Source organism: Armigeres subalbatus, chromosome 2 (genome assembly GCF_024139115.2).
Source record: "Armigeres subalbatus isolate Guangzhou_Male chromosome 2, GZ_Asu_2, whole genome shotgun sequence".
In the NCBI taxonomy this organism is placed as follows: domain Eukaryota; kingdom Metazoa; phylum Arthropoda; class Insecta; order Diptera; family Culicidae; genus Armigeres; species Armigeres subalbatus.
Window position 1 is genome coordinate 196047429 of NC_085140.1, and position 27658 is coordinate 196075086.

General features: G+C 38.3%; 1 protein-coding gene across 3 annotated transcripts in view; it reads right to left on the reverse strand.

Annotated features, from left to right (window-relative positions):
- LOC134211462 (glucose transporter type 1) overlaps positions 1-27658 on the reverse strand; it is a 519077-nt gene that overhangs the window by 47579 nt on the left and 443840 nt on the right. The window contains exons 16-17 of one of the 3 annotated variants that reach the window (XM_062688339.1): positions 26221-26360; positions 2468-2571 (exon numbers count right to left, since the gene is read on the reverse strand). In XM_062688339.1, coding sequence (XP_062544323.1) covers positions 2468-2571; positions 26221-26360 — 244 coding nt within the window. Of the gene's footprint in view, positions 1-2467; positions 2572-13358; positions 13631-26216; positions 26361-27658 lie in introns of those variants that run through there. The other 2 variants (XM_062688340.1, XM_062688341.1) reach the window with 2 other exon arrangements.

Consider the following 27658-nt stretch of genomic DNA (forward strand, 5'->3'; position numbering starts at 1 on the left):
TGTCCATAAAATTTTACATTTACTGGCCTTGTTGTTTTCTAATTGTTTAGTAGTGTGAAAGAGACAAAGTAGTCCGAAAAAAAGTTTTCAGTTCAAAATTTGAAAATCTGTGTGAAAAAAGTTTTATGATTTCTCGTCGAATTATGTAAAGGAGCAACTTTGCAAAAAATCCGTGTAAAAAAATAATCGGGTGTCTTTTCGAAGTGTTTATCAATAATCTAGCATATCGGTCATTATATGGTCCAATAATTTTCAAGAAAAACCAACAATTTTACAAAAAAATCCAATGTAGTGGATTTCTATTTAAAATGAACAACGCTGGGCAATATGCGCCTGCCAAAAAAGGTAATTAAAATATTCCATTATTTTTCACTGAAATAGTCACACTCTTTTGCATAAGATTAGTGTCAGTTTTAATCTTTTGGTAATCAATGTTTTAAACTGATTATAACAAGGAGAAAGTGTTTTTTTTTGTATTCAAAGAAAAAGCATTGTTAACGTAACCATCGAAATTACGTCGAAAAGAGCCAAAATAGTAGTTTGTGCAACAAGTTGCAAAAAGATGATTTTTTCAGCATGAGTTGTACGTTATTTTGCAACGAGTTGCACACGCTATTTTTTTGCAATGACGAAAAATGGACTTAAATTTGATAAATCTGTTTCAAAATTGTAGTCTAATTTTCTACACATGATCATTCTTGCCAATAAATTATGTTGCTGCGGAGAAAAATCAGATTCCATGTTACCGTGCCACATTGCAAAGTTCAATGAGCCGTGAAGCGATAGATGTACTTGCCTTTGGAAATTTTGGATGTCACGACCGCCAAACTATTTAATTTATTACGGGGCGCATAGAATACACTATTTGAGCACTTACCCAAGCAAATTTAGCAAAATTTAGTCACGTCACGACTGTTCTGGTGTTGGTTTTTCATTATAGCACCCAAATGAGTGTTATAATGAATATTATGCAACCCATTTGAGTTGCATAATGTTCATTAAAGCATCCATTTCGTTGGTATGGAAAAGTAGGCCATTTTATCACTCAAAGACGAACTGTAAACCAGATATTATGATCAGGAATTGCAAAAAAAAACATTTTATTTTCAAATATTTATTGGTTTCAGCCGCTCACAATTTTGAGACAAAATTTAGGTTAATAACCAAGAAAACGTGGTGGCGCATTTTATACATATTACCTATCTTGATTAAATCGCTTCGAGAACTAAGTCCGACTTCAGATCACAGAGCTGCTTACCACCGAGTTCGAGTCAGACATGATTCTTTTTTTTATTATTATTAAACGTGAATACGATTTATTTACGAGTTTAAAAAATGCAATCCGAATAAACAAGCTTCAAACAAAATATCACAATTTTGAAGATTCCCTGCTTAAAATATGTCAATAACCGAACCCTGTCTTTGTTCATCAAGACTAAACCCGTACTCGATTCTTATCCACATGGTCTATCCAAGCCTGTAACAGATGATTTCTATTTGTAGTAATGCCTGGTTACAGAATGTTTAGTTGTACAAATTCGGATGTACATCGACTTTGAGTCCCACCCCAACGTTTATAATTTTTGAATACAATATCAAACTTCTTCTTGTCAATTTTGAAGCTTTTTTTTCAAAAGTTTTCAAATTTATTATATGAAAACTTTTATAATATTACTGGTAGCATTTTTGTTTGGCGTTGTTGAAAAAACCAAATTAAAATTTTAATTTCTGTGTGACTTAATTAAAATTGATTGTATTGTAATTGAATTGTGGGTGCTAAAGCTACGAGGTAAACATGAATGAATTAAAGTTATTAGTATAATGCAAAAGAAACTAGGAAATGAAAACTAGAGTGAGATAACGATAGGTGCAGAATTTATATAGTGGTGTGATTATGTAGAGTATTTAAGGCTTTTACATCGTATTTCAGTAGGACATAGTTTGCTCAGCAGGTTAAACGACAACATCGAATGCACACGAATAAAACGAAACATTTAGGGAATATTTGCATATTATTAAATACGTTACACTTGTAATAAGACGAAGCTCATATAGGTCATATTGTATTTACACTCAAAAACCAAAGCTTTAAATTAAAAATAGATAATAATTTGTTTTCGTCACATGAAAGTTTGTTTGAATAAATATAAAAAAGATATCAATGAGAAGCATCAGAATATGTATTTTACAGTGTGCTGATAATACTTTTGTTCAACACTAATCTTAGATACTGGATAGATAGTTTATACACACTAAATAGGAAAACAAGATATTGTCACACAGAACAAGATAAGTACTTTTTTCCTGTTCGTGTTTTGTAGTTCACATAAAGTATTTCGAAAATAAGTAACTCATGATAGTGGAGTGACAGATAGATATACGAACATATAGACAGATAGACAGACAGACAGACAGACAGAGAGTGGTCTTAGATAGTAAATCCAGTGATGGAAGTGGTCTCTCTTACGTGAGTCGTGTTGGGTCTTCTCCTCGGAGATCATCAGCGCGGCACGTTCGATGCCCGAGTTCATACTCTGCGGCTCCAGGTTATTTACGCAGTTTAGCATACTCCTGAAATTCGCACACTCTACGATTATGTAATAAGTGAATATTATCAGATTACGGATAGGTTGGTTTGGAGGGTATTTTTGGAGAGGTTTTTCTTTTTCTTTTTGGTTGCTTTTGATTAGTTCCGCGACTGGGCTTCGACGGTCGCCAATGAACAAAAGTTGTCAAAGTTTGGTTGAATTTAGAGCAGTATTATTTTGATTCGGGGTTTTTTGGTGTTTAGGCAAATTTTTACAGCGGTTTGTGTCATATTATACAGAAAACTAACGGTGCTCTATTTATCCTTCAGATTGTGTGTGTGCGCGTGGAGTTTGTACAAATAGGAGCGATTCGAGTCGAAAGTCGCGATCCCTCCACCGTTTGTCGGTGTTTCGGAAGTACGGATGACTTGGAGTGTAGGAAGCCGGAATCGATGGCGTGACAGTTGCGTGTGTCAGCTGATAGGTTCCAAATTGGTTTCGGTTTGTCAAAAACTGGTAATTGCTACTTTATTATTGGTGTCGTTATTGTGCTTCCAAGTGAAAAGTTCTTACATTGTTGTGTAGAAGTGAAGTGTAAGAGGCGATGGATGGTTTGACTGTGCGTGACAAAAGACTCTTAACAGAATTTGAATGGTGATATACTACAGCCATTAAGCATTGAGCGAGTGGATTATTTGCAATTACTAGCTTGGAGCGTATTATTAGCTGCGGCACTTGGAGGATGAGTTTTCGCGTGTGGATATGGCTCAATTAATGGCATGGAATTGTTGAATAACGCGTGAGACATTAATTTACGGTGGAAAGCTGGATATAATAACTCTACTAATAACTGTATTGTGGTTTTTTGTCAGTCGATCCACATTGTAAAAATTACTATATAAGTTTTGATTTCCATGCTGAAAAGCAATTATAAATAAGTTATTGATCCGAATATTATGCCATAGAAAATAGAACTTGAAGCAACTATGTTTTATTCAAAGTTTTGTTTTGGATGAAGTAGTTTTGCTTTGAATGAAATGACTCATTTAGAAAATTCAAAATGTCCTATTGGTCCGAAAATAATAGTTTCTTACACAAGTAAATATTTTTAAAATATGTAAATAGTTAAAACAAAATGAACTATTTAGGAAATTTTAAAATATTTTCAGTATACTACATATAGGTTTAAGGTGGCATTTTCAGAGGCACCAATCTGAACAAAGAAGCAACGAATAACTGTCATATTTTTATGTTAGCTTGGGATTTAGCGTGGAATAAAAAGATGACAACTGATTGCTTTTCCATTATTGAATGTGGTGCCCTTGAAAACGCGGGGTGGAATAAAATTAGATCCTGAAAAGTGCGTACGATTAAGAGTATAGAACTTTTCATGGTTTTGAATCTCATGGCCATCTGGAAACTAAACAAAGCATCTGTCAAAATAAAATAGAAAATACAAGTTTCTACAGATGTCAAAAAATATCGAAATGTTCGTAGTTTAAAATTATTGTCCATTCACTTTTTTAGATCAAAAATAGACATAGGGAAGATTGAGAAGGCTTGATACCTTTTTTTTCCTCCGATACATATAAAGTAAAGAGTTATTTGATTTCCCACCCCATCGTTAATTACTCGATTGCATTTCAACCGTTGGATTTGTTTCCTTGTTCATGATAAGCACAGGTTTCTTGTGGTATACGTATTTATGATTGTGTTTCACTGTTATGTTCGATAGCTAATAAAACATCGAGACATGATCACCGTTTTCTGCAATAGAAATAAAACAGATAGGTGCTCTTCCAATAATTTTGTTTATTATGAACAAAATATTTTACATCTGGCATTTCTTAGGGGCCCATGCACGCTCCGAAGGATTTTGATTCGGTTGGAGCAACGTCGGATCGTCTGTGGGAAAGTTGTACAACTGCTAAACTGCCCACAGACGATCGGACTTTACTCCGACTCAATCCAATTTTCTGGGGGCGGAGTCAAAGTTGTACAACATGTCGGAGCGGGTATGGGGCTCCTTAGAGAACTATGCAATATGCGTCTGTTATTCCTTATTTAGTGTAAACATAGCATGGTAACGCGTGGTATATTGATGTCACCAAAGCACAACAAGAAAAAGAACACAACTTAAAATACCATGCGTTTCCATTGCCATGACCATGCTTCAATTTTTTGAATAAGTATTCAATTTTTATCAATTCATAAGCGAAAATCAGAATTATGATCGCACCTAGCTTATTTTTTTTCAGATTGGTGTAGCAAAGTATGTTATTGCTTGCATTTTCCGTCGGCTTTTTTTCTCCCGAATACATACAGCGATTGCATAAAAAAAGAATAGAGTCGAAAAAAAAGTACTACCTACTATTTTGCTCAAAATGTGAATGAACGATATCTACCAAGAATAATTAAACCATTTTTTTTCGTTCTTAGGATAATCCAAAAAAGACCTTCAAAAAAACAAATTTGAGAAAAAATATCGCTCAAGGATTAGGGGGTCCCGTAGCGTAGTTGGCTACACATTCGCCTTACGAGCGAATGATCATGGGTTCGATTCCCAGCCCCTCCACCAAAACCCTCGTCAGTCGCCGGATGCGCAGCCTATGCGATGGCGTATTGGGGTGCGCGCCTTACCGTCACGGCTGCCTGATGACGACTGACAACATATTTTTCTCGGAGGCGTTCCTCCAACGTTACCCGGATAAATGGCAACTGAACAATGCAACGATCATTGGATACACGATATGGACAAAACGGACACAATGGACTCACAACGACAAAAACAATGAATAATGGAAAAATCTAAAAATAGATTCTGTGCGGATTCTGGGTGCAGAATACCACAGTAGTTCTCGGCACAGTAGCGGTTAAGTAACACAGAGTGCCTACCAAATAAAAATCACTCAAGGAAAATAGTAAACTTTAAGACGTTTAAATAATCAAAATAAAATAATGGCATGCGTCTCCATCACTTCAAAATGCCAATCAGTTAAATCAAGTTGTCGAGTTTGTAACTGACCAAACATAATAAAGTACTTTAAAAATGCATGATTGGTCTTATGTTCAATGTTAATTTTATGATAGGGCACATTATAAAAATTACATATACAAAAAAAGGTGTTTAAAAAAAATGTTTTCAAACCTTCATAACTTTTGAACCAATAGACCGATTTGCAACCTTTTGGCAAGAATGAAAAGTTTTTCAGTTAAATATTTTGGAATAAAATATCAACTAGGAAAAATAGTACGCTTTAAGATTAGGGTGGCTCAAATTAGTATGGGAAAAACTTTTTTCATTTTTTTCGATGGGCCGCCCTCTTATTCGATTCTATTTGATGCCTGATGCTCTGGACAAAATTTCAGCCAAATCGGTCAACGTTTGGGCGGTGCTCGTTGGAAGTTTATATGTAAAAATGTATGCAGAAACGTTCAAAAACAGTAAATTGCAGTTGGACGGCACAACTTACGATGAAGAACTACTGTACTCATTCAGGTCTTGAAGAATTTATTACAGAATGTTATGCAGAAAATCGCGAGAAGATTAGAGTTTGCCCGGCTAAGTTCCCGGGTAGAGGTGAATAACAAACAAATAACATAATAATAACAAATTTTGCTATGATATCAGATTTAGTTATTCTTATGTTATTCATAAATAACATAAAATAGCATCCCAACTACAAGTTTTGTTATAATAGTAAAATTAGTTATTTATATGTTATTGTAAGAAAGAGCAGAACAACAAATGAAGAACACATTTTGCAATCAAAGCAAAATTTGTTATTCATTTATCATTTGCATTTTCAACGTATCAATAATAACTGATTTTGATATTTTCTTATCTTCAAATATTTTGCCATTGATTTGTTATTATAATAGCAAAATGAGTTATTTATGAGTAATTTGCTAGAGCAATGTATGTTATTATTTTTGCTATTTTAAGTATTTCAAACAAACTAATATCAGATTTTGCTATTCAGTTATTCATATATTAATAGTAAAATTTGATATTATTTTGCTGTTTTCTTCTACCCGGCTTATTAGCATTTCTCTGAAGTGGGGTTTGAGCAAATTTCGTTTCTTTTACCTTTGAAAAGAAATAAATTCACCCCTACAACACTCCAGTAAAATGCTAATATCTTTGCGTAATAAACTCTAATTTTCTCGCGGTTTTCAGCATAACATTCTGTATTTAATTCTACAAGAACTGAATGAGTATCATGGTTCTTGATCGTAAATTATGCCGCCAAACTGCAAATCACTGTTTTGGATGTTTCTGCATACATTTTTCCATATAAACTTCCGACGAGTTTAGCACCGCCCAAACTTTAACCGATTTGGCTGAAATTTTGTCCAGAGCATCAGGGCATCAAATAGAACCGAATAAGAGGGCGGCCCATCAAAAAATTTGAAAAAGTGTTTTTTGAGCCACCCTATTTAAGATGTTTAAATAATCAAAATATCTGATTTTTATTATTTTCATCTTTCTGAACCACAACGACTATATATTTTTTATTTTTGAAATGAAAATGTCAATGTACAGTCAAAACATTGGAAAGGTTCACCAAGCCGTTTTTTTTTCTTAAATTTCAGGGTTTTTGCTTATATACGCAAGGAACGGTCATGCGTCTCCATCAAAATGGTGAAACTGTATCAGTTAATTAAAGATGTCGACCTTCCCGAGCACCACATATCAAGAAAAAAATGTTGCAGCAAGTTTATAGTGACTAAATCTGGTCACATATAAGTTGTAGTAGCCCATGCGATCACGCGTGCTGCTAGGGTTGTAACTGACCGAACTTATTAATGTTTTAACTGTTGATTTTTTGATAAAATGTACGTCAAAAATACGTTGAGGAATTGGATATTTAATCTCTAAGTTACACTTTTACAAGTCCAGATTTTCTCAGTTTGCCATGAAATAAAAGTCAACATTTGGTTTTGTCAATATTTTATTTTCTACAAAAAAAGTTCTTATAATTTTGGAATCTATTTTTGACATAGCCCATAAATAAAGTTCGTTTGCAGTAGTAAACTTGCTTTTGCAGCGTTTCTTTTTATACAGTTTAGGGGTAAGCTTCATATTCCTTTCACTTGGATCGCAGCAAGCCATGTGCGCGGATGGTTGCTTTTGAATTTGCTGTCACGTTTTTGTTCGTTCCCGCAACAAATAGATTTGGCTGATGTCTATATTTTGCATATGTACTAGAAGAAAAAAGTTTATGTGATCTGAAGTTAAACATTACGCGTTTGGTGACCTCTAATGAAGTGTGTTTCTTAATTGATTGCGCGAAATCGTTTGAGGAGTTTGTATACGGGGATGTGCAGTATGTGTGACTGAGTGATAATATCAGAAATATATGAAAATACATACATTGCTCAGAATAGATCTGGAAGAGTGAAGTGTATTGTTTGTGGGCACTAGAAGTGATCATCGTTTCCTCAGTTCATTGAACCGGAATTGGATCAATTTGGTGAGATTGTTTCAATATGTATTTTATATGATTCCAAAACTAAATACGCGCTGGATTTAAAAATCCGGAAGTTTGTTTATGGATCCATTATCCAATTGATAATGGTAGCATAAACAGGCGGGGCTTATTGTAAGTCAAAGTGACCTCGGACTGGACGTGAGTTACCAGGCAGTCTGAAATGGGTCACTGGAGATGCGATAGAGCTAACACCTTCTAACTCCCGGGCTAAAGCTGACTTTATTACAGACAGCTTTCTTCCATAATACTACTGCCAGAAAGTGGGGGTTAGATTGAAGATACATACAAGCTTCATATTCCTTTCACTTCATACATGCCAGCTTGAGCATTTAAGCTTCATTTTGCGGAAGGTTTCAATTTGACTCAATGACTCATTAAATAAACTCTAAATTTATTACCGTGCAAATTCAAACTTCGGACGCTTAAGCACTTTCTGCCATAAAATCAGTCTGTTAACACACATTTTAAGCCACACCGTTCTAATCACTATTACAACCCCAAAGTATAGCACTTATCTTTGAACTATGGGACTAATATATGCAAAATATTACGTACAATGTTTGTAATTTATGAAAATGTCCGGCTTCTGTTTGATTCGAACTTCGGACAGCAGCTTGCATGGGATTCATATTTCGTTTCTATCTTCGTACACTTGATTACACAGAACTAAGAAGAATTTTTGCAAATAATTCTAACTAGATAGCTCAGACTGACATTCAATTGTTTTGTTGTATTCAGTTAACATGGATTACCAGAATGGAACTAGCCACAATTAAGCTAGAATTATGAGTCCTTTAGATGCTGCTTTATGAAACATTTCAATGAAATATTTCAGTTAATCTCCCATACAAAATGAAGTGTACGAAGTTAGATATGTCCGAAATTTGATTTTTTTTAACCATTTTATTTATTTGGCAGACTCAGTCGTGAGTGATACTTTGCGGAGCCGCAATTCTTAAGTATGATATTTGTTTACCATGTATATCATCTTATCGTTAACAGTAGTGGGGAAAGGATATAGACTATAATACTCGTCCGAAATTTGATTATCTACGGTACAATTTTTTTTCGTTCAGATACTCAACAAAAATCAATATTTCGGTTTGTTTCGTGACTTGTAAAAAAGTCTTGTATCGCAGAGCATTAGTTGAATGTGCATTAGGGTGGCTCAAATTAGTATGGGAAAAACTTTGTTCAATTTTTTGATGGGCCGCCCTCTTATTCGGTTCTATTTGATGCCCTGATGCTCTGGACAAAATTTCAGCCAAATCGGTCAACGTTTGGGCGGTGCTAAACTTGTTGGAAGTTTATATGGAAAAATGTATGCAGAAACATCCAAAAACAGTAAATTGCAGCTGAACTACACAACGTACGATGAAGAACTATGATACTCATTCAGATCTTGGAAAATTGAATACAGAATGTTATGCAGAAAACCGCGAGAAGATTCGAGTTTGCCCGGCTAAGTTATTAGCATTTCTCTGCAGTGGGGTTTGAGCAAATTTCGTTTCTTTTACCTTTGAAAAGAAATAAATTCACCCCTACAACACTCCAGTAAAATGCTGATATCTTTGCGTAATAAACTCTAATCTTTTCGCGGTTTTCAGCATAACATTCTGTATTTTATTTTGAAAGAACTGAATGAGTATCATGGTTCTTGATCGTAAATTGTGCCGTCCTACTGCAAATCACTGTTTTTGGATGTTTCTGCATACATTTTTCCATATAAACTTCCAACGAGTTTAGCACTGCCAAAACGTTGACCGATTTGGCTGAAATTTTGTCCAGAGCATCAGGGCATCAAATAGAATCGAATAAGAGGGCGGCCCATAAAAAAAATTTGAAAAAGTGTTTTTTGAGCCACCCTATTGTGCATTTAGGCTGCGGTTAAATATACTTTATGGTAAAAATATGAGCTAGTAAAAATTTTGCTCAGAAATTAAAATTCCATCTCCTCAACATATTTTCGATGGACACAATATTATAAAATCAACATTGAGCATGAGACCAATCATGCATTTTTGGAAAACTTTATTATGTTTGGTCAGTTACAAGCTTGACAAGTTTATTCAACTGATTGGCATTTGAAGTGATGGAGACGCATGCCATTCCATGCGTATATAAGCAAACAACTGAAATTTAAAAAAAATGTAGCTCAAAACCGGCTAGGTGGACCTTTCTAAGTTTTTGACTATATGTGTAAAAACGTTTGAATTTTTATTTAAATATATAAAAAAGTACAGTCTTTGTGGTTCAAAATGTTGAAAATAAAAAAAAACAGGTATTTTGATTATTTAAACAGTCTATACTTGAAAATCTTTTCATTCGTGCCAAAACATTGCAAATCGGTATTGGTTCAAAAGTTATGAAGGTGTGATTTTTTTTTGAAAACGTTGTTTTTTGTACCACCCTTTTCTAAAAATGACCACCCTAAGAGCGAAACAAATACAGGTGTAACTATTTTCGGTGGAGATCATTCATTCACATTTTGAGCAAAATTAGAGAACTTTTTTTCGACTCTATTTTTTTCCATCGAATCGCTGCAATACTATTATACACACCAACTTAAGAGTCGGCACCTACGGCTTTACTTTCTATCCGAGGGAAGGCGTGACCAGACATTTTTCGTCTTAGAAAATGCCAACGACGCTGACTGGGATTGAACCCAGGTCCGCGTGAGAGGTAGTCGTGGCTACTACTCTATCACCGGCGCGGCATACTTGTCATAGTGTACGGAATTTTATATAGAATAGTCAAATTTTCACTTTGTTATGACCAAATTTGAGACGAAACTGAGTGCAATTTTACAATATTCCAACCAATTCAAATGTCAGATTACAAAGAAACAAAAACAAACGAAACTGGACAAAAGAGTAATAGTTTCTTCATTAAAGTTAAGTTTTGTTGGGGCGAAAGTGCCATCATTGGTAAAGGCAAGACTTCCACTCCTAAGTTCATTATTTATCTCGAAAGTGAAACTGTCAATAACGTAGACAGAGTTGTTGCATTTACGGTGAAGCAGAATGGTATGTAATCCACTCATACCACGTACACCAGCTCACTATCATTTCTCACTTCTAATTTCTCGTCTTCCTAGCAGCACAATTTGAAGGACTCTCATTTCTCGGGCTCTCATTTCTCACTTCCCACTTTTTATTTCTCACTTGTCACTTCTCAAAGAGGAAAAGTTCAAGTGAAATGTGAGAAATGAGAAGAATCATTAGGAATTAATTATCGATAGAACTGAATGTAAAACCGAACATCACATGGGGAGATCGTTGTCTGGATCTTTTTGTCTGTCTTGGCACAGTGGTTTCCATATCACTAACCAATCCGTCCACAACCATTACGTTAGGCAAGAAGATTCACGCTTCGATTGTGTGCTGTTTAATAGATGGTCTTCATGTCTCCCCTTTCACACTCTATCATTGCATACTTGTTCGCGCCCTAGCTAACAGCTTTCGATTATTTAATTTTCAATTATTATTTCGATTATCTACCCCCTCATACTTTGAGTAGAACTGACCGATAAAGCCGATAAACACATTATTTAGTTTTAAGTTAATGGTCATTGGGGTGACCATTTCACCTGTTGACAACCAATAACAATACAATACAATGAGTGAGAAGTGACACGTCAAACGACATTTGCGACAAATGACCTTTTCGACCAAACGACTTTTTCGGCCGAACGACCTGTTCGGCTCAATGACATTTTCGGTTAAATGGTGCTTTCTGTCAAACTACCATTTCCACCAAACGGCATTTCGGTCAAATGAATTATTCGGCCAAATGACTTTCGTCCAGATGGGTTTCGGCCTTATGGTTTGTTCGGCTAAATGGCTTACGTTCGAATGACTTTGTTTTTACACTTTGTTTTTTCCTTTTTTCCTGTTGTAATTTTCAGTAGCGGGTATGCACAGTGGGAGAAATTGAATTAAAAATTTAAAATTAAATTATTTCAAGGTGGCGGCGATGTTTAGGATTAGCAATAAATGTAAAACTAGCTTTACGTTAGGTCAACTGGGAGATTGGGGGAGAAAAATATCGTTTGATAAATGTACTCATATTGCTCACCAACACACGAACCTACTTCTACTCTGCTGTTAAAATTAAAATAAAGTCAGTTGATAATCGTTGCCCAAATAAAACAGTCGCTTTAAGATTAAAGTTCTAGTAGTGCCAATAAAGTGGACTTGTTATTTGCTCGCCGTATTTGATTGGGTGTAACTTGGTGTCCGGAAGTGCTAGTGAGTCAGTGCCGTTCGAGTAGGGTCCTCTGAGGCCACATCCTGCCACTCCCGAGCCGTTGGTGCAACACCGACTTTAACAAGAAGATTTTCGAAGTTACATCAAATCGCTTAAATTTGCACACTTTTAAAGGTTCTAATTCTAATCTCAGATCTTAAATATAGTTTGCCTCCTTGCTGCAATTAAAACCCCAGCTGGCGCTTCTTTCAACATCAAAATGACTCGTTTTAGCAGCGTAGCGGAAATGGCTATAATTCCTGAATCGCACCGCGTGACTTCGGCACCTTTCCGAGTAACTCACGCTTGCGAAGTACTTCTGGATCTAGTCTCGGTCTAGGCACGGCTATTAGGCAGGTTCCAACTTTCTGGAATGCTTATGGGCGGGAAAAGCGTGAAATATGAGTACTGGTACACACCGCGTTGATTTACATATACACGATGAGTAACGACGTCGACACGGCCAGAACGATGCCTAAAGGGTCATGACGACCAGAAGGTGGGTAGGTCTATTTACACAGCACCCGCCACTCCGGTAGCAGCTTAATCCAAGTCTCGCACAGCAGACGGAAGTGTAGAAAAACTTTTGCTCAAATATTGGCAAAGTTTTACTCACCTGGGTCTGACCCGGTTCGGGTTCGGTGTGAGGTTGAGCGGCGCGGGGTGGGGTAGTCTAGCAGAAGCATTCTAAAAAGTTGTACGTTCTAAGCATCGGAGACACGGTTCCCTTAGGGGGACATGGGGAGGGGTCTACATCTTCGTAGGCCTGCCTGGCGGGTGTAGAATTGCTCATTGTCGGCTGGAAGATGAGGTGGGGCTACGGTTTACGCGTGGGTGATTATTTGGGAAATTATTTTTGAGAAAGTGAAAATAAATTATAATGAGTTGTGTACTTTGCGGATGGTGGGTGGGGGTCATGGACGAATTGAAGTTAGTAAAAGGCACTCCGAATGGATGAAATCGAGCGAACTACCTGTTTCGTGAATTCCAAGTAGCTTTAATTTGTGTTAAAGAGCATTTGTATTGTACTGGATGTTTCGACACCGCTGTATTATGGAAGGTGATACAGAATCAAATCATAATAAAATAAAATAGGAAATATATTCATTAAACACAAAAATAGTAAATAATATTAACCAAATGGATCGATATCAATGTAATCTAACACTTGAAACTTATAATAAGGGAAATTATGTGGGCATGACAAACATGTTCACTTAAATAATCTACAATCTTTCATTATATTTATCCCCAGCAGCTGACTTTGCATTAAGCGGGGAATCTGGTGGAATGGAGTTGTTCGAGTTGTTCAACGCGATTGTGTTGGTATCGACGGTATCACGACTTTCTGTGTCCTCGCTGAAATTAAACAAAATATGATAATAAAATAATGGAACTTATAAAAAAAACAATAACGATAAACATCCGCACATAATCGTCGTCAGTGTGAAATTGGCTGTGAATGTGTAGTGATCAAACATTGTTAGTAAAAGTTGAGTTAGTAACCCACAACAAGCTGCACTGTAATCGGCTTAAGTCAAACGTGTGCTCTGCATCAATGAAAGGGAGCGGGTGCAACAATCAAGCCAAGAAGAATTGCTAAGTTTCATTGAGTTGTTACAAAGGGGTTACCTTTACCAAAACATTGTGCTAGTAGTTTGCTAGGGGCGGCAAGCAATGCTCGGAAGAATGTCCTAAGTTGGGTGGTACAGGGCGGCAGAGATGGGGTTTCGCTACATGGTTGGTTTTGCGAATAGCGCGGTATTGGGTTGGTTCGAGTGTGACCGAAAAGTGTGCGGAAATGGGAGAAGAAAGATTGTTCGTTTGTGTTAGGGCTTGAGTGTTTTGTTTCCAACATGAAGATGCTGATCATGGTAATGATGATGAAGATGATGATATCGTTATGGATTTTGCACATTCAACCATTCATACGTATACGTAACTTAGATATTTGACAAAAATAAGCCTAATTTGCGATTATAAAGACATTCAGGCTAGATTCCTTCAATCTTAATTAATCGTATTTTTCTCAAATGGAATCAATTGCAGAAGCTTATCTTGAACAATTTACAAAGAAATCTATTATCAGTATTAACTTGGATTTTGCAGTAAGAGCATATAATACTGCATGGACAAACAAATAAATATATATTATACAGCTAATGAATACTGAGACGATTTTTTTCATAGAATCCACCGAACACTTCAAAACACTTTTATTGAATATAATAATAAATATAAAAAATCTTGAGTTGTTGACTCAACAATTCGAAGACCAAATATTCATTTTAGAATTACAACTTGTGCTTTCTTTTCAATTTTTGTCGATTAGAAGCAAAATGGAACGCGAGAAGCAAGGCCCTCCGAGTGCTACGGAGACTTCCCGCTGGCCTCCCTGATAAAGTAAATGCCCATAAGATCTACAAAGAGAAGCACTATGAATGCAGGTCAGTAATAATTGAAGCCAAGAGGAAACAGTGGGAGGATTTTCTCGATTCGGTCAATCCGGCTTAATCCGCTGCCGAACTCTGGGGGAAAGTCAACGCGCTTAGTGGCAAGGAAAGGTCTTCCCCATTAATCTTGATGCACCTGGATCGGTAATGCCCACTGAGGTAGCCAACACACTTGGGGAGTACTTTTCCGGGCTAGCATCGTTGAACGGTTACTCAACCGAGCTTTAGCGAGCAATCACTGGTAGCATTTCGTTCCCAACAACTTTTCAAGTTCCCCCAGATGCACAACATCTGCACAACAACATTTCCTTCGGGGATAACACGAACTACCGGCCCATCTCGCTGACCTCTTGTGTGTTCAAGGTCGTCGAGAGGATGGTAAAACAGCGGCTGCGCAACAAACTAGAAGCAGAAGGTAGACTCGGATTCTGGCAGCACGTATTCCGCCCAGGATATGGTACTGGCACATATTTTGCAAACTTGGTTGACGTTTTAAAAAATACCTACAAGGGAACTTGCTTTTGTTCGGAACTTCCTTATAGGACACTCCTTCAAAGTTCTAATTGGAAACCAGGGTTTGAGGACTCTTCCGGAGGAGTCTGGGGTGACTTTGTTTCTTGTCGCCATGAACGGTGTGTTTCGTTCACTTCCACCGAACATTTACGTCTTTGACTATGCCGACGATGTATTGCTGGAAATCGTTGGCGACACTCCAGGCCGCACGCGGGTGCGGGCCAGCTCTGTACGCTTCACTATGACCGCCAGTATGTGCGTCAGAGGACACGTCTGCCGTTGGAGGCACCAGTTATCCGGACCAGGCGTCAGGTTAAGAGAGCATCCCATTTCTAACAAGAAAATTGTAAAAGACCGGAGCCTCTCATTGGTCAACTTCCGCGAAGTCAAAGTTAATTGTAAGACAAGAGTTAATCTGGATCGGATGCTATCCAAACCTCACCGAATCATTAACAGGATCTTCCGGTTAATCATTGGGCAATCTATTATTGATAGCCGCCTACTCTACGGTTTGGATCTTACCTGTATCGCCCACCGTAACCTTATTAAAGCTCAGTCGCTGACCTTCAACTCATACGTTCGAGCTGCTTCCGAGTTTCTACCCTCTATATCAGTGGGCCCTCCTTAGCCGTGCGGTAAGACGCGCGGATACAAAGCAAGACCATGCTGAGGGTGGCTGGGTTCGATTCCCGGTGCCGGTCTAGGCAATTTTCGGATTGGAAATTGTCTCGACTTCCCTGGGCATAAAAGTATCATCGTGCTAGCCTCATGATATACGAATGCAAAAATGGTAACCTGCAAACTTAATTTTTTTTACCGGGATCTCAGCAAAATGTTGAACTTTTACCGAGATTCGCACAGCCGTGCCCCAGCAAACATGTTTTTTGCCGAGATTTCTGTCAAAGTTGCTGAAAATCAGCAAATAATTTGCCGAAAATCAGCTAACAAACGTCATTTTTGCCGGGATATCAGTTTTTCATTTTGCTGGCGCACGGCTGTGCGGATTTTTGCCGAGCTGCAGAAATGAAAACTAAGTGTGTGGCTTAGAAACCTCACAGTTAATAACTGTGGAAGTGCTTAATGAACACTAAGCTGCGAGGCGGCTCTGTTCCAGTGTGGTGATGTAATGCCAATAAGAAGAAGAAGAAGAAGAACCAGCTGAGTCTGCCTGTGCTGAGGCAGGCATCTAGCCATTTGGCCATCGTGTGCGAACGACCATCAGCCAAGCCGTCTCTTTCGCCGCCGTAACTGCTGGAGAATATAGGATCCCTCTCCTTATCGAAGGAGACCGGATACTGCACGCGATGGCCGGCGTCGGTCTCGAGTCTATTAGCATGGAGCAAGGAGCTGGCATTCTCCAAACTTTAACTATTTCCGAAGGGGTGACAACTCCTTGGCTCTCAGAAGGTCGGTGACCGAGCTATTAAACAGATAATTCAACATTTACGAACACAGGGATACGGATGGGTCCGTTTCAGGCTCCTGGGTCTCCCGGACATCAGTACAATTTTTCGGCAGAAGCAGCTGCAGCTCTATCGCCGCCACCTCCCCGTCCACGAAGCCCATTCTCGTCCTATCCGACTCTGCTAGTGTTATCTTCGCACACCAGACCGAAACGCCCAAACACTCCTGGATACAAAGCATTATAGCAAATATGCTCTCGAATAAGACCTTTGCCTGGATTGCAGGGCACTGCGGAGTGCCTGGCAACAGGGCACACGCGGCTCTCACACAACTTTGGGGGGAACCCCTTCCGGACAATCGGCGACGTTATGTACGCCAATGTCCCAAATTCCAGGTTCCTAGGATACCTGCCAGCATCAGGGAAGCGCTTTCAAATGATACAGCCAGCATCACTGCCCTCAATTTTTCCTTAAAGATGGGGGCTTATACAGGAACATCCAACTCAAACGGCTTCACGGGCATCCCGAGGATAATCTCGGTATAAGACCCTTAACTCGAGACGCTCGGGTTCTCAAAAAGCAGCTCTTTCAACGACAACAGGTCCTTTAACAAGGGTTTGTGGATCAACTTACACTAAAATTGTTAGCTGACCAGTTTTCAACTTCAAACCAAATTTAAAATTTTTAATTATTAACGGGTTTCCATTAAAAAGCGGAACTAGAAAGAATGGCTCGGGAAGAAAACTACAAAGAAGTACAGTTCAATCTGATATAAGTTATATAAAGAGTTGACCTTAGTCTTTAAACTTATGTTAATGGTCCACCGTGTGGCGTAGTTTAATCTTGCAGGTATCACATGACCGCTGGACGGCTGCCATTTCCGGATGATGTTTCTGATCCTATTGATGAGATGCTTCGAGGCTTTGGCCTTCCAATCACCTTTGTATACAATGGAGCTCAGTAGACCAAACCTCCTTTAAGTTTTCGAAACATTTTCACGCTTAAAATTTTCCACCGTGCACTTTTCCCACCATCATTGTTCGCTTGAAAGAATTGTACAATGCACGCCTCAGTTCTTCCTGTTTTGATGGCATGTTCTACAAAACTGAACATGTTGGAGTAAAAGTGTGTGGGTGACAATTTTCTGAATATTCTAAGGATCCATCCACGTAAGGTAATATTTCACTGAAAGCATTGATTTTTCCAAAGAAAACTATTGAAGTATTGAAATTCCCGTTTTTTAGTGACTGACTGACAAAAACGAAACCCGTTTGGTATCGAAAAGGCCGAAGAGGTATGTGCTGAATGCTGATAAGATTGGAGTACACCATGATTCAATCGATGGAACCGAAGTAGAAGTTTTTTGCATACTCAAACTTGAACGTCAGCCTGTCGGTCAGTCATCTAGTGCTATAACGTGATCCACTTAGAAGAGAAGGATATCCTGGCGGAGCTGTCCAAGGAATAAGTCGTCCATGTCCAGTGGACCACCAATAACGAGAACAGCCAAGAAGTCAATACGCCAGCATTGTGCCGTGGATTGTCGATATCTACCTTATCGATCTTACATCTCACGTGACAAGACATACGCAACCGTGCCAACGCGACATAATTTGAATTGACCATCAGTAGGCTATGACTTACAATACGTTTGCAAAGCAATCAGTTTTTCTTCCGATTAGTTACGCACGACAGTGTCCCCGACAGTGAGCAATCATATTCCGATGGAACTAGGACACACTTTTGCGACCCTTGCCCGGCATAATCTAGACCTTACGTTAATTTTTCGATTCATTTGATAACCTGGCTGTTTATATCAATATATTAATAAACTCCACATCGGAAACGGATGAACTGATCAAAGTTAATAAATAAAAAATCCCAATGAAACTATAAAAAAGCGCTGGTGTGCTTGCATAAGTGCTCAGTCCGTATGCAAATCGCTCAAACATTTTGAACGCGGCTGGTGCTCGCCTAAAGTGCTCAGTGCATGTTAAAAATTGCTGAAATTATTTTGAGCACTGATAGCTCTTGCATGTGTGAAAATCGCTAAAACATTTAGAGTGCGAGTGGGGATCGCAAAAGTGCTCAGTGCGTGTTAAAAATCGCTAAAATATTTTGAGCTCGATAGCCGCTTGCATAAGTGTTCAGTGCGTATCCAAACAGCTAAAACATTTTGAGCGCGACTTGTGCTCGCAAAAGTGCTCAGTGCGTGTTAAAAATCGCCAAAATATGTTGCTCACAAAAGTGTTTAGTACGTATTCAAATCGCTAGAGATTCAAATGGCCATCCAAAGCATGAAATCAAACAAAGTCCCTGGGGTCGATCGCTTATTAGCCGATATGCTCAAAGCTGACCCTACGGCAGCCGCTCAACAAGTGCTTCGTTTATTTCGTAATATCTGAGACACCGCTACTTTCCCCCTCGACTGGATGCAGGGTATCTTAGTGGGAGAAAAGGATGACCTCATTGTATGCGATAACTGACTAGGCATTAGGTTGCTGTGTACCATTCTGCGGTGGCTAATCGAAGGTGCATAGATTTTTCGCATCAATACGATGACGTATAGAACACCGATATTACCCTGAGTGAACTTCTGTGGACCGTTTGCGGTAAAGTCTCCATCTATAAGTGAAAATGCCACTTCTCGATCTGCTTTTAGTTTCGTGTTTCAGGGTGTGCTGACCTGGGGAAGTTTTCAGATATCGGGATCCTGTCATAAAAGAGAGCTACTCAGGCTTAACTTTCTCGGTGAGAGGTTGAGTGCTGTAAACGGGTAGTTGAAGTTTCAGCGGCTAAGAAGCAAGACTTGGATTCGATTGCGGCGTATCGGCGTTTCGATTTCGTTAATGCGTTTGACGATTTTAGCGCCTCCGGAGGAGTGGCTCCGAGTAGCTCCGCAGTAGCGAACGATTTACGGAGGTGCGACAATGGAGTCAACTTCGAACATGACGTTCCGGTGTGGGAAGGGGACGGATAAGTCGGGGTCGGTGGTGAAGGTTAGTAGACAGCAATGGCGGCAATGGTCACTAGCAGCACAGTTGTGACTGATTTGTTTGCAGCAACTAAAACGTGACTCTATTTGGTCACATATAAGTCTAAGACGCTTGAGTATGACAAGTGTCCTGCTCAAGGATGCACAACTTGACAATGGCGGTGGCATCTTAGCTACTAGCGGTGCAGCTAGCACGTGGACACAAACTAGGAGTATTTCTTCTTTGGCTTGGAGTAGACATTAGTTTTCACAATGCCAATTACGTACTGAGATTCACGCTCCTTATCAACAAGTCACCTACTAACATTCTATTTCGCATATTCATTGCGTACTCATCCAAATTGACCGTTGAAGTAGCGGTTTACTGAAAATTTATTTTCCTGACTTTCGAAAACACACCGGAGTCGAAATTCTTCTGAACGCGGGTGACATTCCCCTCGAGGTCGGCGACGTAGTTTCAAACTTTTTACTGAAGTTTAATTGCAAGTCGAGATCCGGCGCCAGAAATCATTAGCGATCGAACTCGTCCCGATGGCAAACTGCGAATCCTGGCCGTCACTTTGGACCGAACGCACATATTCCAGCCACACTGTAAAGCTGTTAAAAAACATGTGACTCACGACTGAGGATCCGCGAAACTTCCACGTGCTAATCGTACTACCCTACTGCAAGTTGGCTCGGCTTTAGTCTTTGCTCTTTGAATTTCTCGCAGTCCAATCTGCAGCACAAACAGCCTTACGGGGTTTAACTAAAAGCCAAGACAATAGCACCCTTCCTCTGATCGGTTGGCTTGTGAGACAGAGTGATCGTATTTGGAACGCATGAAAATCCTCGATAATGTGGGACGTAAAGAGAAGTACACTGGATTTTGTTTTTACACGATTTACACTTTCTTAATTTTTCACCCATCCTAAATGCTTAACGCATATTAATTACCATGTGATTTTTCTTTGAATTTTTTTAGGATTTTTTGAAACATGTTGCAAAGATTTTGGTGGCAAATTGAAGTCACACGAACAAAAATACGAGCGAAAAAAAATCGTGTAAAAACAAAATCCTGTGTATGCGAGTCGGCGACTCACCGGATAGAGTTCGCCTAGTCGTCCAACAGCTGTTATCGACCCACGTCCATAGGTCGGTGGTAGTCTACACTACCAGTCGCGACGGATCCAAGCAATATGATTTAGTAAAAAATGGCATTCTACGCTTCTGGAGCAGTAGGAATATTCAGACTATCGAACCAAGGCAGCTTCTTTTCGGTCTCCATAAAGATGGTGATAGCGATCGCGAAAATCAATACCGAAATGATTATTCTCACGGACTTGGCAAGTGGCCTACTGGCGCCAGAATCAGGGATGTGGATCCAGGAAATTGAATGACCAGCACACAACAAACCCGTCCGATTTTGCTGGATTCCTGGACACGCCGACATCAACGGTAACACTGTGGGTGATCGACTAGCAAACGAGGCGGAGAAGATGCGCTGCGAATGGTTAGACAGCAAAGATGACGCCGATGGGATCATCAATGGTTCGGTTCCAGGAAAGTGAAGATACGGTTATGATCCGTTCGACCAAATGACATTTTCAACCATATGAACTATTTGGCCAAATGACATTTTTGGACGTTTGACCTGTTCGGCGGAATGACGTTTTCAGTCAATTGGTAGTTCCTGTCAAATGAGCATTTGGGTCAAATGGTATTTTCGGCCAAATGACCTACTCAGTCGAATGACCAGCACATTCGTACGTCCCTTCTGATCAAATTGTTTCCAGCCCAATAACTCTTTCGTCCAAACGTCCAGTTCGGCCAAATAGATTTCGGCCGAATGACTTTTGGCCAAACGACTTTTCCCTCTTGTAGGACACGCATCTTCAGATAGGATTCCAATGAATTCTAAAAAAATAAATTTAAAAAATATCTGTGTCTAAGAATTTATGTTAAACTTTTCGCGAGGTTTTGGGTTTTCAGTCTGGATATTTTTAGAACAACCGTTTGAGATCTATCCCAAAGTTTCGGCAAGTGTTTGTGGCCTTCATCAAGGGAAAAATCATGAATTTGGTTCTGCGTCTAACGTCTTTGCGTCTAACGTAGAACCACATTCATGATTTTTACTCTGATGAAGGCAACAAAAACTTGCCGAAACGTTGGGACAGGACAGATCTTAAACGGTTGTTATGTAAATATCCAGACTGAAGAGCCGAAACCTCGCAAATAATTTAACATAAGCAGTCGAACTCTCAATCTACTAAGAATTTATGAATTGTGAGGATCCACCCGATAGGATTCTGATGAGTTATGTCATAATATTCTAACATTTGAATAGATTTTTTTAATCATGGATAGGATTCTGCTGAACTTTTCGAAAACTTGAATAGAATTTTGACGAGCTTGACGATCTTTTGACGATACTTCTAACACACTTTTAGATGGGTTCCATTCAATGGTTCCCGGTTTCAATTCTTAAGAAGGGTTCTATTAAATCGTTTAAATAGGTTTTTGACAAAAACTTGCATGGTAATCTGACAAATTCTCAGTTAAAAATTGTACATAACATTGGATAAGATGCTGATGAATCCTTCGATTGAATTTTCATGAATGGCTGGAACGTAATATGATGTAATGAGAAGGATTCAGTCAAACTATTTAAAGGGTTGTTTTAACTCCTGATTCTTTACAAATAACATAAATTTTATTCCATTGAATCCTTGTATAGGATTGTATATTCATTTTTTTAAATTCAAACGAATCTTTGGATAGGTTTCTGTAACATCCTTCAGGTATTGCTCAAACACATCCATGAATAGTATTCTGATTAGCTCTTGGATTGAAATTTTAAGAAATCTACGATGAGATTCTAATGTATTTCTACAAAAAAAAAACGTTTTCGAACGTCTTATATTAAAATATTTTTTCGATAAAAATTAAATTTTTTAATTATGACGAGTCTATCGAAAAATAATTCTAAAGTCATAAAAAGGAATATGTTTAATTTAATGAATTTTGATAGGATTTTAGCTAGTGTTTCAAAATACTCTACGAATGGAATCCCAAGATGGAATTCTACGAAGTTCAAGACGTGATGCTTATGAATTAGATTAGCATAAATGTCGTTGTTTGTAATTTTGCGATTTTAGCGTTCCCTTCAAAATACAAACCCAACAAATTATTTTCGTTCAAAATCAGTGCAAATCATCATAAAATTTACTAATTCCTGTATCGCGCAACATTCAAACATTCGTACATCAGTTTTCCTCAGTCGCTCCCGTTATGATGTGGGGATGATCTTTTCACATGAAATGAACAATTTCGGAGTTAACCAACAAGCGATAGAAAAAGCAGCAACATGTTCTCCATTTGTATACGTTTTCATCCATCTAATAGTCAATATCGCACTATTTCGTTAGTGTTTCTTCCTCAACACAAACAACAGCAACAACAACAACAACTGGATAATTAACGAACTCAAAGCGTTTGCACGGGACTGTTGATGCAATCAATTCAATTCAATATTTTACAAATACCGAAATCAAATTAAAAGCCTATCGAAGTACGTTGGGTGCGCTGGGCGAAATAACTGCTTGCCAGCGCCGTGTGCGGTGTGTGGAAAGCCAAATTGGAATATGTGATTAAAACTGAACAATCGGTGTGTGATTGGTGAGGTAAGTTTAAAAACCCAAGCGAAAATTGCGTGTGGTTTTGCGATAAAACAATTTGGAACGGAGTGAAAATAAAAAGCCATAATCTACGTGAAAGGAGCAATAAAGGCGCCAATTCTCCTCACTTCAAACTGTTATAAATTCATCCATTAGCAGGCAGCCAGCCAGCGTGGCGTGCGGGGCTTTTATCTTGGGAATTATCATCAGTACCAACGCATTTATATGAAATAATCTGATAATATTTGCTCGATAATTGTCATTGATATATCACATTTGGATTTTCTTTCGGACGCTCCGGCCCGGAAAAGGGGAACGGGACGCGGTCAAACAATGAACCTCCGGTTTGCCCACTGAGTCACCCGGTCAGCCGTCGCCATCGCCTTTCAGCAGCAGGGACCGGGCGAGTCAATGAGCACCAATTATGGGGACGAGGATGGGGGCTTAGATGGCTGGGAAAGGGGACTACGAAGCGCGCCGGGAGGAACGGGGAAAAGCGTGAATGGGCATCTGTGATTAATGGAAAATATGAAAACAATTGCGATATCGATATTTCTGTTGATAATTGATAAGTGATAAATTGAATCAGCTTTCGCGGGTCTGCTTGGTTGGAAATATTGTCGGAATCAAACGAAAACTCATGCAATCAACAGAAATTTTGGAACAAGAATTAACCCGAAAATTGAGAAAGAAACAAAACTCAAAAGAGTGCGTTTGCTGGCTGAGTTCAATCAGTTTTGTCCAGAATTTTCGACAAGTTGTATTGGCAAATGACGGAAATAGGAGAACTGATGATTTTGGTTGACTTTTGGAATAGGAAGTTGTTCAGGAATAGGACGGGGCAAGGGATATGATTGAGATTGGATTAACTTAAAGTAACTTACCCGTACAGTCTACTATCACGAAGATTTCTATGAATGAAGAAGGGAGAAATCAAAAGTGTTGTTTTGTCGAGTTATATTCGAGAATACTCAGTTGGTTTAATGTATGGTCGGTGCAGGTGTTTTTAAGTACATTTACCGAAACAACAACATATTACTATTAAGGTCATAATCAATTGAAGTAAGTTAATGGATTGTCTAATGTTTACTTTTTTCTGTTTTTCACAGTGTAGAATAATACGACTGACTGGCGTTATAGCTACCTAGCTGTGCCATAAACAGATGTGACAGCCGTCACATCGAATGAGAAGGAAGAAGAAGAAGAAGAATAATACGTTGAATGGAAACTGTTACATAATAGAAAGCTCTTTGAAAAGACTTCTTCAGTTTTTTTTTTTGGATAAATTCTAAACTAAATTTACAGATTAAGATTGATGCGATAATGCAATCCCATCAAAAAATTACTAAACATTTTTCTCAGATCCTTTAACGTGATATATAAGTGGGCCGAACTTATTATTTCACTCGGTTGGATCTTGCGTGACCTTATCTCAAACTGTTTGTAATAGCGAGTAGCAATAATCGTACTTTTAAAGCTTTCTAGAACACCATACCAATTTATCTATTATCACGTATTTGCAGTTCGAGTTATTTCTATGAATCATTCCCTTATGCGATGTTGCTGAAAAAAGTGCATCGAAATGCAACACAAATTTATTGATGAACCTCATTGTTCGGATCTAGGAAGACTACAATGTCATCATTGATAAAAACATGTTCAAAGCCATTTCCTCTCCGGAGTTAGCGTTTCATAGTTTCAATTGTATGTTAGTTGAATTCGCAAGAATAGCAAATCTTGCGGACCCCAACGGTCAAGAATAATACGGAGCCAAATTGCACGTAAACGGGTCGAACCGATTCCGCCGGACAGTGGTCACGTAAACTTGATGCAACAAGATTGCAAGCATCGAACAATATAATAGCAACTACCAGAGAGGAGCCGCAAGTTTTTGCGGAACAAAACTTTTTAAATAATGGCGAACGATATTTTCTCTCTTCTGATTTGAAGTTTGTCTTCCTTCGGTATGGGCGTTGAGGTTGTGGGAATAATACCTGGTCTGCACTGCAATAGATTGGGAAACGTCTTTCAGGGATCTATCGGAGCAAGTCGAAATATAAAAGGTCGATTATTTGAAATATAAAAAAAACGATAAAAGATAAATGCACAGGCTTCAGGAAATTTGGAATAGTTTTGAAATTTTAACAGATTTCACCAGAAGATCCTCAGTTCTAAGAGTATCAATGATAATATTTTTCATTCCCCATTTTTTCTAACATTTTACAAATCGCACAAACGCTCTTAAATTGAGCTTCAAATTAAACCGAGCTCGCCGAGAGAGCCACCACAAAGAGACGGTACAAGTTTTCAGTCGAGTGGTTCGCAAACCGTGTGGGTGGGGGTTTTTGCTATCGTCGATAAATTCGGACAGGAAAGTTTTTCCCTCGATAACGTATATGATTGGTAGTTTCTGGATGTCTGTTGTTGTGATAGTGGTGTTCGGTATGTGTTGAAGTTTTTTCTTCCTGCTGCTTCGATTCTGCGGTCGGGACGGAACTGAGTTGTTTATTATGATAGTTACGAAGTTAGTTTTGCTTTATGGTAGAGCTTTGAGAGCTTTTTTTTGCAGTTTTACTTGGTTGAATTTTTCTTGTATGTCCCAGTCCCATGGAGAGAAACGTGATTTGTGAATTTCTCCCACTAAAGAAAAGGCAAAATTTACAGATTGGTGATCGAAATGAGATTATTGGTTTTATTAATTTTATTAGGGAGTTTGGGAAATGCATTCAGATTTTATGTCAATATTGCTTATGGTAGATTGGTTAGTATTTAAATTTTTTTATTTGCAACCTCAAATTTGTGGGAAGTTTTAGTTCAGTTAGTAGTTGGGATGGTTTGGATTAAGTTTTCTACAAGTTGGACAAAGTTTGTGTGGTGGATGTGAGCGTGTTTGTGCATGTGAAAAAGAGATGGTACGAGTTGATCTTACCTTCCATTCCCGTGCCTAAATAGAGCTAAAATTTCTTCGAACGTTTTGTTTTTGGTCTCAGGAACCTTTTTGTATGTAAATATCCAAAATATTGCTAAAAATACACTAAACGGTAGGAATGTATAATTTTCCAAGGCAGTCTGAAAAAAAGAAAATAGTGTAAACAATGCATTAGTAAAAACAGTTGTTAAAAACATAAAAAAAATCTTTAAACCAACTAGTTATGATGGCAAAAAAACAAATGGAATATGCTTAGTTTTAATATTTCTATTATTCACCCTAACTAGAGATCGGCACTCGCTAGTTGGGGTGCAGGTCGAGTCCCGATTAGCTAACAATCACTGTACATATGAGATTCTTATAAGGCAATAATGTGTTATCAAAAAATTACTTGAGGGTGACTTCTAGACAAATATTAAATATTGAAGACCAGAAGACCAGAAGTATTGAATTTTTGATCCTATCAACATCCATTCATTCTGGGGGGAAATGCTTATCTAATCTTCCGGTCAATGTCATCATATAGTGCATATACTCCTGTATATATACGATTGTGATGCATCACCAGTGCTACGATGTGCACGTATTACCTGGCAATCTAACTGCATTGATTGTCTGCCTTTTCAGAATTCCCAATAAAATTCCGTTGAAATATCACAAATGATGGTAATTGTTTGTGGAGAGGGAAAGAAAAGTGCAGTGGGTACTGGCCAAGTTCCCCTGGCGGTGCTAAAATGATAAGCGGAACAATGCCTAATTTCATTTAAATCTTTTAGTATCATTAGTGATTAGCACACGTTATTATTTTATGTGAGGGGCAAGCATGGAACATATTTTTCAACGCGGGTGTCAGGCGGCTGACCCATGCTCGACCAAAATAGTAAAATTTAGCTAGAATATTTTAATTTTGTTTGATTGTTTGCTATTGAATTTTATATCAGAAATCGCGAAAATACTTGGAATAAAACTTTGTAAAATGTTTAGTATAATTATCTTTAAAAGGCATGGTTTGATTTTTGTATTCGATGAACCTAGAAGAATCGTTTTGCTCACTGAGCAGAAAGTACAAATTCGGTAAATTTAGATTTGTTCAACGGATATTTGTTGATAGATTGAGGTTAAGAAATCGTCTGTAAATTATTTAAAGAATAAACTGTAAATAAAATTGATGTTAGCATACTCTTTCGACAGCCGGCTGGCAAGAGTTTAAATAAAAACAGGTAAACAACATAGTCTGTGGGTCGAATTGCCAGCTTGAGGCAAACCTCCATGACCTACCTTACCCTACCAAACCACCAACTCCGTAGAACTTATGAGGGCGTCGCCAAGTCGGGGCCTCTCGTTAAGTAAGTTCTACATCAACATTTCCTTTCCTATCCCTAGTTACGGTAAAGATGGGCGTGGCCGGGAGTAGTAATCCTCATGCTTATGCCATTTT